The 12,865-nt window shown below is 43.4% G+C and overlaps 2 protein-coding genes across 3 annotated transcripts in view; one reads left to right on the top strand and one right to left on the bottom strand.

The window, feature by feature from the left end:
* The window catches only part of LOC6589510 (homeobox protein 5), a 74,215-nt gene extending 69,206 nt beyond the window's left edge, over positions 1 to 5,009 (bottom strand). Inside the window, exon 1 of one of the 2 annotated variants that reach the window (XM_026988441.1) lies at positions 4,529 to 5,009. The gene's annotated coding sequence lies outside the window, so the exon portion shown is untranslated. Of the gene's footprint in view, positions 1 to 1,490; positions 1,512 to 4,528 lie in introns of those variants that run through there. The other variant, XM_026988443.1, reaches the window with a different exon arrangement.
* A 4,250-nt stretch (positions 5,010 to 9,259) lies between these two features.
* LOC6589759 lies at positions 9,260 to 9,628 on the top strand. Its single transcript, XM_002015074.1, has one exon. It carries the CDS (start codon positions 9,260 to 9,262, stop codon positions 9,626 to 9,628), a length of 369 nt encoding a protein of 122 aa, XP_002015110.1.
* Positions 9,629 to 12,865: the final 3,237 nt, after the last annotated feature.

Genomic DNA, 12,865 nt, shown 5'->3' with positions numbered 1-12,865 from the left:
GTAAATTTTAACTTTATATTTTAAGCTGGGATTCATAGAATGAAATAGCATACATCTTTTACTAAATCGTTTTCCATCTTTTAATCAATGATTAATTCACACTTTCGATCATCATTTAATCAAATCGGAATATATTGAATCGTTTAACAAAGAACTTTTATGGGTTTTCTAATTATTGTATCTGTTAGATCAGAATATTAAAATCAGTAAAAACTATACGCAATGACTGTCATATTCTTGAGAATACCTTTTCATTGCATAATATTCCAGTTTCTAAAAAGTTCCCCAGATAATCTACAAAAACCTTTCAAACGAAGTTCGAAGAGAACTGTATATTTTAACAGTTCCCCCGCCACTTATCTTAAACGATCTTCAACCTCTTGACCTACCTAGACGAACGCACGCTTAATCTAGACCTAGGCCCAAAACCGAACCAAAAAGTGGATTAAAGCCATAACAAAAACCAAAGCCTATAGCTTGATCCATTCAATGCATATAAATATTTATATTAACAGAAAAACAAACAACGAAAACAAAATGTAAAAAAAAACAATATATGCAGGGATTAACACGTTTTGGCTATAAACCATAAAAAAGCTCCACACTTTAAACAAACAACAACAAAAGCGACACAAACCAAAATATTTATCAAAAATATTAGAAACATTAAATCTAATACGGTTCTTAATGCTAGGGCATATCGCCAGTTAATTTATGCAACTAGAGAACCCAGATAGACGTCAATGTTGAACCAGATTGTGGGAGAGAGAGAGCATAACATATTCCAGATACTATGCATATTTATGTATCCATCTCTTTACCGGTTGTAAAATGAATGTAGCCGTTCACCTATGGGACATTTTTTACTACAGATCAACGAGTATCAAGCGGAACAGGAATTCTCCTAGTAGAACATCTCTTTAATGCTTGCAAAGTATCGTATCCGTTCGTTTAGGAGAACTTTGTAGAGTGATTCGTGGACCATTCAATAAATGAATCTCTTTAAATCTTGTAAAATATCATATCATATTGTAGCCGTTTACTTGGGGGACACTTGTACACCGAAAGAACGAGAATCAAAGGCTCTTTCGTGGAATTTACAAAGAATATTCCTTGATAGATTATCTCGCAATCGAAAATCCGAATTTCTGTTACATCTTTCTGACCTTTCTGGCCAGTCCCAGTACCCGTCTCGACTTCCGTTTGGGCCAAACTTCCAACGGCAGTTTTTGTGAATGGAATTTGCAAGTTCATTGAAAAATTTCCCAAACAAGCAGATGGCAGAGGAGCCATGGCTGGGCTGGGCTGGGCTGGGCTGGAGCTATCAGATATCATCCATCATATAATCAGGCGACATATAAATGCTTACCTCACAAACGGACGGACGCTCTCTTGTCACTTGATAGAGCACCATATCGTACGAGCATCGTACAAAATATAAAGAATATAAATGCTAATAATAACAAATTCAACAATTTCCTGCAACTCACATCATAATTCTGGCCCCTGTTCCTTCTGCCCGGCCGGTTTCATGTCATTAGCGGACTCTAAAGTAAATATTTGACGAAGACAAACGATCCCGAACAGCAACACAGAGCTCCAGAGTAACTTCATCCATAACCCGTTCTGCCCCACCAGCAAAAGAGGAGAAGAAAAATAATAATAATAATAATAAAAATCAAGTGACGATCACTTTGAGGGCGTTTAATGGGTATATGGAAGTGGTAGTATCGAAGGAACGACTTGAAGATTACTTAATGAGATGTATTTCAAACTAGATTGGGCCACCAATTTTATAGACATTCTGCGTTTTTGATGTCTTACCAAAGGGTATGTAAAATTCGATACGTGCTGTGGCCCTTTCTTTGCCTTTTCTGAAGATCACTCCACTGAAGTTTCCCCTTCTTTGAGATGAGTTTGGGAATTGAGTAAGCCGATCGCCGCGACTCTGTTTTATCCCCCGTTTCTTCTGCTTTTCTTGGGGCCTTTTTGTTTGCTGACTGTGACACATTTTTGTCACATGAACTTGCGCCGCAAGAACCGATCCCCCAGCGGTCCGATACGATCCGATCCTCCGAAAAGCAAAGAAGTTTACTTTATGTACTCGCTCGCTGTGCTTGTCCTCCTCATATTTTGTCAGCGTTTTCGTTTTTTTGTTGTTTTTTGAGGGGGAAGATCTCACTGATCACTGGGATCATAATTGAAACGATCGATCGCATTTTGTTATGGTCTCTCTCTCTCTCTCTGTCTCTCTGTCTCACCGTCTCTCTGTATCTGATTTTTTTTGCTTATAATTTGATCTTTTGACAGATCAAAGATCGACTGAACCTTAAGGTTAATCACTGACCGCAGCAGCCTCGAAGCGTTTCTGTTTGATTTGAGCCGCCTCGTGAAATCATATATTCGTACTCGTAGCATCCACTTTGTCTGCCACACAGCCACGGCTCTCCACTGCCCCCCCATAGATGATTGAGTGCCGATCTGGGCGCCCACACACTCGATCTCTAGCGTGTGAGAGCGTGCTTATGTGCATGTGTGTGTGCTTGTGTGTTAATGATCGCAAATGTCGTGATTTTAGTCGAGAGTGGGTTGAGTTGAGGCGACGAGGTGCTGAACTTTAATTAAACGCAAAACCGAAATGTGCTTTTTTTTGTTCACATTCTGAACTTTGATACATCACAATGCAACAGGCCAGAGGCACAGGCTAGAGGCACAGGCCAGAGGCAACGGGCAGCAACAGGCAGCAGGGGAAAATACTGATGTCTGATGCACTGAGATTCGCTGATTAACAGATGGGCTCCGGTACGCTCTGTCGCTAGTATATATGGGATCTATGAGCTAACAACAATCGCATAACGAGTGAGAACCTTCGAATATTGACTGAGATCAGTGAGGAATTGTATAACACATTTTGTATTGGGTTCTATAAATATTTTGAGTGGTTTAACTTGTAATAGAAGTGGAACTGTTGCTCAATTCTATCGAAGAGCTCTTTTGAGGATCTCTAGGATCTGGGACTGAAAATATAAACACATTTTCCGGTCTATATTTTACTTCCACGATAGTCCCGATAGTAGAGCAGTTCAGCAGAGACCTAATCTTTATCAATCTATGAACTTTAGAGTACTATCAGGTGTACTCATAGTTCAAGTGTGTTTAGGGACCCCCTTTTTCCGCCCTTGAGATTTTGATAGGTTCTATTCCGAGTTGAATTATGTAAGATCATATAGAAAGTTCACTTTGTACCCTTTAAGATCATCTATTTCACAATAAATCGATTAAAGCTTCTTCAACTTTGTCGCATGTTTTGTACACTCATTTCAAAACCTCAATACCCAACCATATAATCCTAACCCCTCTACCCCTTAATGGGTAAACTTCCCAAAAAGTGATCGATAAAGGGGTACAGAAAGTTTTGGGCGATCAAAATAGGCCAAAACCTTGAATAACCCAATGAGCCATGATCCGAAAACAGTTGGGCATTATAGAACACTGAATCACAAAATGTAAGTTTAGAATGTACGAAAAAAAAACGGCAAGGCCAGCAATTTGGTGGAAAAGAAGGAAGGAGGGATATAGAGAGGGGAAAAAACAACAACAAAGTTTCAATCAAAAATGCGAAATGCAAATAAAATGCAGGTAGACTGCACACAGTCTCTCTCTCTCTCTCACTCTGTCGCACACATGCAGCAACTGTAACAATAACGGCAAGAGGAGACGTAACCGCAACAACAAAGAGTGGAGCGCGAAGATGGGGAAAGGAGTGAGCGGGCGAGCTGCACATTGTGCGAGTGTGTGTGTGTGTTTGGGTGTGCGGTGAAGGTAAGTGCGCTTATCAGGCCCAAAAGCAAGCAAAAGCAAACGCCGGATATGAGCGCCACTTAAAAACTGTAAAAACAATGAGCAGGCAACAAGTGTGTGTGACAAACAGAGACAGGGCTATATCTGCAGAGAAAGAGAGAGAGAGGGAGAGAAAGGAAGGTGTAAGCAAAGAGAGTGTCCGATTTGCACTTACCGTTTGAAAGAGAGGCAAAAAAAACAACAACAACAACAGGCGAGGAGAGACAGGTAGCCAATTAATGAAAGCGACAAAATGGCAAATAATACTTTGGCAAACTACAGTGGGACCTCCTCGAGGACAAAAAGACTTTATATAGCGTTCAAAGGTATTCAAAGGTGATTGATTACCGTTCAAGCGAGCTTTCACTGTACAGAAAGAGCGGTAAGCAGAGAGAGAGAAGCTTCGTCCCCTCCTGCGCCTGCTACTTTGACAGACGGAGTGCGTCGGCAGCGACAGCGACAGCGACGGCGACAGCAAACAGCCACCCCATAAACAGTTACACTAATTGCAAGCATGCGTTGACGCAGCTTTCGTCACCCGCAAATTGTAGTTGTAGTTTTCCTAATTGTAATTGTAGTTGTAGTTCAATCAAAATTTACAGTTGTTCATCGAACAATTTGCTGAATCATTTGCTTATGGCCGAATCAAGAAGAGTACGGAGTAGAGTATGTTGTTTGTCTTAATTACCGTTTTAAGCTGATTCTCCTCCTTCGCGTACGCTCTCGCTGGCTGGCTGGCTGGCTATTTGGGGTTGGTTGTGTGTTGTCGTCAAACACTTCAATGAAAACTTTTATGTGGAGCAATTGATAAAGCCGCACTCACATACACGCACACACTCACTGGCACTGTTACACGCGCACACACAGGCAAGCCATACACACATTTACAGCTAGTATTTTGTACGTAAAAATTAAGTACAATCTCATTCACTGGCACTTTTTTTCCCTCTGTTGTTGTTGTTGTAAGTATTTTTTATAGCCGTATACCAATTAAATAAACATTTTTTCGTTGTGTGTGTGTGTGTTTCATTGATCGTCGCGTTTTGATTAATTGTTTGAATTACGTTTATTATTGCGATTATTGTTTATTTGTTTGTTCGTCTCCGTCTTCGTCTTCGCTCGCATCGGACGAAAAATCTCCTCTGGCTCTCCACAAAAGGCTCTCGCTTCCGTTACACCGAACCGCACTCGGGAGCGTTGGAAAAATCACTAACCCAACCGGCTGAAAGCTGAATGCAGCAGAAAACTGATCAATCGGTCTGCGCCGATGGAGCCCATCGTGCGGCGGCTCGTGCTCGCTCGCTCTCTCTCTCTTCCCACTCGTGCTCTTGAGCTTGCTTGAGCTCTCTCTCTTGGTGCGAACGACAAGTGGCGATTCTTTTAGCGTGCGAGCAGAGTGTATAGAAGAAAGGGTGAGGGTGGCCCCCACGAGAGCAACCGATGCACAAAGAGAGGGAGAGCGATCGAGTGGCATGTGACTTGAAGAGCGGGAAGACCTTACCTTTTGATTAAATACACCTTTTTGTGCTCGATATGAATGAATTTGCGTTGGCACGCTCTGGCCTAAGAGAGCGCCACAAGCTAAGAGAACGAATTGCCTGCTCTTTGATCTGATGTACTGATACTCTTTAATGTGTAGCAGGTTGAGTGATTATTATCATTATGAAGTGATCTGATTTGCTGGCGATATTAAAGCACGGCTCCGGTCAATAATTACAGATGGTACGAGATTCGTGAGGAGCTTAAAAGAAGCTAAAAATAATAATATAGTGCATGATTAAAGCCAAATCAATATGGTAGTAGGATCATTATCCACGTATACCCATTAGCCCCCAAACAAGATGGAGATATCACCTGGACAGGACAGGACAGGGACAGCGACAAGGCCTGAAAAACGAGGTGATAATTCACTTGTACAGCACCCTCTCACATTTGCATTCGCCATCCCACTAACTACGGTTATCCTCAATCAGCTAATTTATTTCCATGGAAAATATCGCCCCCACCTATAGGAAACCGAGCAGTTTTCCCTGCCTCTGGTGCGGGGGGGGGGGCATTCAATAGGAGAAACCAAACAATTAAGCAAACAAAACGACAGCCGTCTCGTCTCTGAGGCTGCAACGGACTCCCAGTGCCAGCCCCGACCCGGCTCCGATTCCCACTGCGAATACGACTCTGATAGCCCTCCAGATAGAAACTGTCAAACAAAACAAACTACAAGATAGAAGCCAAACAAAACGAAGGCTCCCAAAGTGTGCTGAGGCTCGGTCTTGTCGTTTTGCTACCTTTTAGGGCTAAAAAGGGTATAATCGTTCTCGTGCTTCCCAAATATTCTTGATTATCATCTGAGCCTGAATGGATCTGGGCATACTCGTATCAGTAAAATCGTTCGTAAAATCCACTGAATCTCGAAAACAAAACAAAAACTTTGAAGTGGTATCATTGGGGAAAATGTTTTAATAGATTTAGTGGGTATTCTTTAGTCTAGGTCCCCTTTCAATTGCCTTCTTGCTGGTCGTTTCTTCAGTCTTTTGTTTTTGCATAGCAAATGGAAGACTAAGTACAAGGAGAGGCGTCAATGACGACCGACGAAGCCGACCGACGACCGACGACCGACGGACGACCGGCGACCTTACCCTCGAACATCGAACAACAACAGCCAGTCCCCCGACAACAAAAGCAACAAAAACAGGGACACATCAAAAAGGAAGTAAGAAGCAAAAACAAAACACGCAAAACAAGAAAACGAAGAACTGTCTTTGGTAGGCGAAGCTTTGAATACCCTTACAGATCCGTCGTTGCCAAGGCAGCTTGGTTGGATTACCTTAAGAGACAAAATACTCCATAGAGTCGTAGGTGATACCTTTAGGTAGGGTAGAAAAAAGCACTGGCAAAAGAGTCGGACAGAGAGGGAGAGAAATGCATCGAATATAAATTAACTGCCATGAAACGGAGTAATGGAGCAACAACAGCACAAGTAGAAGAAGCAGAGCAGCAGCAGTGGGTGAGAGAGAGGGAGACGTGGAGAGAGCAGCTCGCGCCAGAGAGGCGAAGGTAACAATGAAGGCTGCACAAAAAGGCAGAAAGCAAAACGACAAAGCACAGCGCAAGAGCAGCGATGCTTAGTGGGCGTATACCGCATGCCTGCCCCCCCTATACCCCGCCCCACACTGCACTGCACACCTTTCCTGGGTGCAATCTATGCCAGCGATCGGCTAAGTACAAATGGTTAGGAGATGCAACTACAACAACTGCAACAATAGCGAGGCGAGGTCAAACAGCAATCAATAAAGGTCAGCGACTACCGCCAAGGCACGCCTGAGTGCCTACCGTCAATGCCAGTGGAACAGTGGGGAAAATGAGGAGGATGAAGAGGAGGTGGAGCAGGAGAGGAGACAGCAACCAGCAACCAGCTCCCAGCCCACACCCAAGCATACCTACCCCCCACCACCTCCTCTCCCCCTATCTCTCTCCCTAGTCATTTGCCCATTCATGCGGCCCACGATGAAGATGCTTTATGTTGCAAATTGAAAGCTGGACATCCAATCGACTGGAGAAGAACAAGACCCAGATGGGAGACGGAAGATGGAGATGGTAGCCAGCGACGGCCGGACGGACAAGCACAGGAAAAGAGACGGGAGAGGAGAAGAACAGCGAAGAGCGACGGCGGCTGTAGGCAGGCCGACAAATGTAGACAGTTGCGACTGCGCAGCAGCAGCAGCAGCGTCAGCATCAGAAGACAAAGCAGAAAGAGAGAGGGAGAACAAGGAGAGAGAGAGCTTAGTGCTAGGAGCTGGATTAACCCACTAAATGAAAATATGTATGCACTTACCTGGTGGAATGAGGATTGAGGGTATGAATACGGTATTCAAAATCGCATATACCATTTTTTACTACATTTTTTATTGCATGGATAAACAAGTTATGGAATTTCCTTATGCGATGTTTTCTATACTACTATATTAAGTTGCATTCCATTTGCAAATCCACTTTTATCATGAATTCAATAATTCAATTTAAAATGCAGATGTTCCTAAGCGATTCGCTATTTGGATTCTTCGAACCAAATCTGTTTTCACGGGGAACTTAACCCCCTCCACTAACCCATTGTACCAATTATTTAATACCGATTTTAATTGACTCTTTCCTAGGAAATAAAAGTTACTGTTCACCATATGCATATTATTGTCTCAAGGCAAAGTAAGGTGTTACAACTCGGAAAAGAATTTCAAACTTTAAACCATGTTTTAGGGATAAAAAACATGAGAAACTCGCCGACCATAAATGTGCAAAAGAATTGTTTAGATCCTATATAAACCGGCTTAAAAAATTATGCCATTGTTTTGAAATATACTCATAATATTATTACGAAATAAACTTAATCCTTCTGAATCCATGTTTTTCCAACCCCATCGGCAAAGAGTGGGTTAAGAAGCCAAGCTAAATGGCGGATGTCGATGACTGTGGCATTAGGCGTATGTTTCTTGGCTATTGCTGTGGCTGCTGCCCCCCTGGCTGCCCACTAGCCGGCGACCTGTCCCTGTCCCGCCCGCCCCATCACCGCCCCCGCAGGTGCAGCAGCTTCTGATGATGATGCAGCTACCAAGTAGCCTCTGTGGATGCCACAACCTCCACTACCACTGCCACTGCCATTGCCTCTGCCCGTGTGCCTGCCTCAACTCGGGATGTGTCTTGTGGCTGGCTGCTATCTGCCTCGCTTTTGGCATACACAAGATATTTTTAATGGCCCAGCTTCTTTTTTACAGATGCTTTGCTTCGTTCTCGGGCTTTTTCGCTGCTTTTTTTTTTGTTACTTGGTCTGATTTTTGTGAATGAAGTTGTTTTAGATACTCTCACACACAGCACACCGCACACACTCGTAGATACAGAGGCAGAAAGAGCACCATTATCGCACTGACATGTCTGGTAGATGTCGTGGCTCCCCTATAGCCACAATCACCACTCTGCCCCACAGATCCGCCGCCCACTTGGCCCGTACTGCAGCCCGTACTGCGGTGTGTCACCTGTTGATGGATTTCGTTGTTTGATTAACATGAAATGGCATCGCAGTCCGCAGTCGGCAGTCGGCAGTCCCGTCCCAGCGATCTTGATGCCTTGAGTGGAGTCGCCGACTTTAAGTGACTCTCCGCCTGCCTCGGGATGCCTGCCGCCTAGACCCAGATTGATGTGGTGGATGGGCAAAGTGAGTGCGCCCGGAGTGGGATAACCAAAGGAGAACGGAATCACTGGTCATAAACTACAGAGGTAATCATCAGGTAGCTGCAGGTAGCAGCCTTTGGACTTGCATCATTAGAAAACACTTAGGGGAAATCGGTTGGGCACTACCTAAACATCCTTTATATTCCACTGGGCCATGCCTCAACCAGCACATTCCAATCCCAGCTGCCAAGCAGTCAAGATGTCGAACGTTAAACTTCTACTCCTCGTCCTCGTCGTTGTCACGCTGCTCCTCCTGGTCGCGGCTCGGCCCAGGTCACGATCTCCGGTCTATAACGAGGTCACCTCCCTGCCGGCGGAGCGCGAGAGTCTGGGCAACGAGCTGCTGGAGCAACAGATCTCCCCATGGAGGCGACAGGCCAAGAAGGACTTCTCCATGAGGCGGCACTCCTACATCAATCCCAAGATGATGCTCTCGCGGAGTCCCTTCCTCCAGCGCATCTACGATCTGCCGGAGCCGGACATTGCACCCGGCGGAGCCAACTACTTTGGTAACGAGGTGCTGCCGCTGGCCACCTACGAGATCATGGAACCAGAATCCCTGTACTAGGGGAGGCATCTTTAAGGCTTAAATATATTGTAAGGTGAAAGAATTTCAAATAGTGATAGGAAATTTCTTTCTTTTAAAGAAATACAAATGGATCTTGTAAGATAATATAATACTATTGTATTGACATCTCTAGAAAAAGAATTTAAAATTTGCCATCTTTTAAATATTAATTTTGAATAATAAATTGATTTTAAAACAAAGTTAAAAGTTATTCGTTATTTCACCTGATTCAGGGGAACCCGCAAAACCCTTAGGTAAGTCCTCCGCAATCGAAAGTCTTTCAGCAGTTTTTAACCACACCAATAGGCAACGACGAAAGCAATGGTTGGGAGTATGATCCTCCCCAAGACCGTAGCAGCCTATCGGATGTACTGGAAATAGACAAACAAACTATTCAAGAAATGTGGGACAAGGAATGATGCTATTGGAGCCACAAGTTGAAATACAATAGTTCACTTCTTCAAAAGAAAAACCTCTATATCTAATACACTTCTGCTTTGTTTATATTATCATCATCGTCATCGTGATTCTCTTCGCCTATGATGAATAGGATCAAGATGGAGCTGCTGAACGCATTGAAGATGATAGCGGTGGCGGCGGTGATAATGGAAACATCGATGCAAAAGGATGACAAGGAAGTGAAGTAAATTTAGAAGGTAGATTATATGAAGAATGAGCCTCCATGTAGTACTTTATAAGACACCTTAATCTATGTATTCAAAGCATCATCCTAGTGGAAGTTTAACAAATCAGTCACATTCAAGTAAAGAGAATGCTACCATCTTATCCATTCGAAAAATGAACATACTCTTGTAGCACACACATATCCTTAATATATAATCTTTACTATCGATTTTTTTTCGCTTTTTTACACTTACTTTGAAGTTCCATCTTTCTCGATAAGTATTGAACCAATCACTATAATCCATTTAAATTCTTAGAGTTATAGCCTTTTGATTATTTCTTCGTTTCTGTATGTAAAAGCACACTAGTATTCTAGTGGAAGGAGCGCCATGATAGGATTTTCTTATAGCCGAAAAAGGCTTTAATCTTTGAATGCCTTAAGGTCAGGGAGTTCTTAGAAAGCCCATTCTCTTGCTGCAATCCCCAGAAATCTCTTAGCCAATGATGATCACTGGCAAAAAGCTCTCACACTCGGGTTAATCAAAGTCAACAGCTCTGAGGGGCAGAAGCAGCTACCTACCGCGGGGCAGCCACCAGTCGGCCGCTTGCAACAATCAACACTCAACAACAATCAACAACGATCTGAACAAACTACAACAACATAATCAACAGGAGATCCCGATGCCCCAATCCCCGAGCCGAAAGCAACAACAAAATGTTTAAATACGCAGAAAGAATGAGTGAGACAGAGACAGAGACAGAGAGAGAAGAAAAAACCGAAAAGAGCATTGGGAAGGAGCATCCCAAATGCCATGTTGGAATCCATGTAGGAACAACGTACGAGTATATATGGTATATATATGGGTGTGCTGTGTGTACATATCCCCAAGGAATGGATGTTTTTTGCTTGTTGTTGTTGGAGGACACATCTATAGAAGAGAGGCCCGGGCTGCCACACACTGCAACAAGTGTTCCAAATCAAAACGGAAGCAAAGGCGGCGGCATCCACGACCACGGCCATGGCCACAGAGTCCAGAGCGAGGGAGAGGGAGAGGGACAGAGACAGCGAGAGATGCTGCCACAAGTTGTCCAGCTACAGCTACTGGCCACGCAGCAGCAGCAGCAGCAACTCCTTTATGCCACATATGTACATGGCTTTTTGGTTCGACATGGCAAAAGCATTTGGAAAATGTAATTTACAACGCTCGGCGCAGAGCAACAGGAGCTTCAGACGCACTCACAACCAGCGAGAGAGGGAGAGACGGAGGGTGGGCGGAGGAGGTGTGCCGCGAGGAGGGAACTGGTCAACTTTGGTCGGTCGCATCAAGCTACTCAACCTCAAAGTTGAACGGCATCACCTGCCACCGATCTCACACTGCTTGAAGCACGCAGAAAGAGCAGTAGCATCCAGGATTTAGTTGATCGATTTGGGTATACCCTGTGGATAAGAGGGATCTTGAAGGGATCGAAGAAGTGGCCAGTGTGGCATAAGATCTTTGAGAGCAGTAAAAGAATGTAGTTGGAATATCATTTAAGGATTCTAAAAATAAACAACAAATAATAAACAACAATTTTTAATATTCAATGGAAATCTAGGTAAGGGAATACATTATAATAAAAGATAATGGAGGAGCCATCCAGAAAAGTTTTTAAGGAATTGAAAGGAAAACCTTAGTGGAACAAACTTTTATGCATACAGGAACTGTTTTCCTGAAATCTATAAAAGAATTTTAAGTGATGAAAAAACTTTGAATGATTCACTGCTAAAACGATATATTCTTGGAGGATTACGAAAATGTTTAGGGGCTTCTATTTAGTACCTAAATTGTAACCTTTTAATTAAAATTATTCCAGAGAATATAAAATACTACTTCGTACATAACACTCCTGTAAAATGTACATAATTTTCAATCTAAAAAAATTTAAGAAAATGTTTCTTTATTTATAAGAAACTTGATCAAAGTTTTTGGGATTACCTAAAACCCAAAAGCCTTTACACCTGCTCCTGCCGATCCTCATATACCCCATTTTGATTAGATTCCTATAGGGTATGTGTATATTGAAAAGCAAACCGCTCAACTAAGGAGAACAAGAGCCAGCGAAGATTTTAATTTTAACCTTTTTGTACGCGGCTCCACTCCGCTCCGTTCTGTTGGGTTGCCCCCACTCCTCCGATGGCTTCTGTGCGCTCAAGTTTTCCTCGCTTGATTTTTTTTCTTTTCTTCCTTTTTTTTTGTTTAATTTGCTGCAGCGCTTCATAGAGCATTTTTCATTAAATTCCTGAATTAAGGCATTCCTCCCTGGCCCCACATTGGACGATGGTCATGTTCTGAAATAAGAGCAACATTGCAACATTGTCCAAGGAGTCCGACGACATGGTGACGACGACGACGACGATGGCGATGGCCCAGGCGATGGCTATGGCTTTGGTCTTGTTGGTCTTTGGCCAGTGAATGCGGAGCCAAGAGCCACGACACCGGTTACGTTGGGAGTTCGAGATCCGACTTGACCAGCAGCGCCTTAAGTGCCCCGCAGTTGTTTGGAATTTCATATTTCTCTTCTCGCTGCTGTTTCTGTTGCTTTTGCTGCCGCTTGTCTTTGCCCTTTTGCGGC

The sequence above is a fragment of the Drosophila persimilis genome, unplaced genomic scaffold (genome assembly GCF_003286085.1).
Source record: "Drosophila persimilis strain 14011-0111.01,24,50 unplaced genomic scaffold, DperRS2 tig00000191-arrow-pilon, whole genome shotgun sequence".
In the NCBI taxonomy this organism is placed as follows: Eukaryota; Metazoa; Arthropoda; class Insecta; order Diptera; family Drosophilidae; genus Drosophila; species Drosophila persimilis.
Note: the sequence above shows the minus strand (reverse complement) of the source record. Positions and strands in the feature narration are given on the sequence as shown.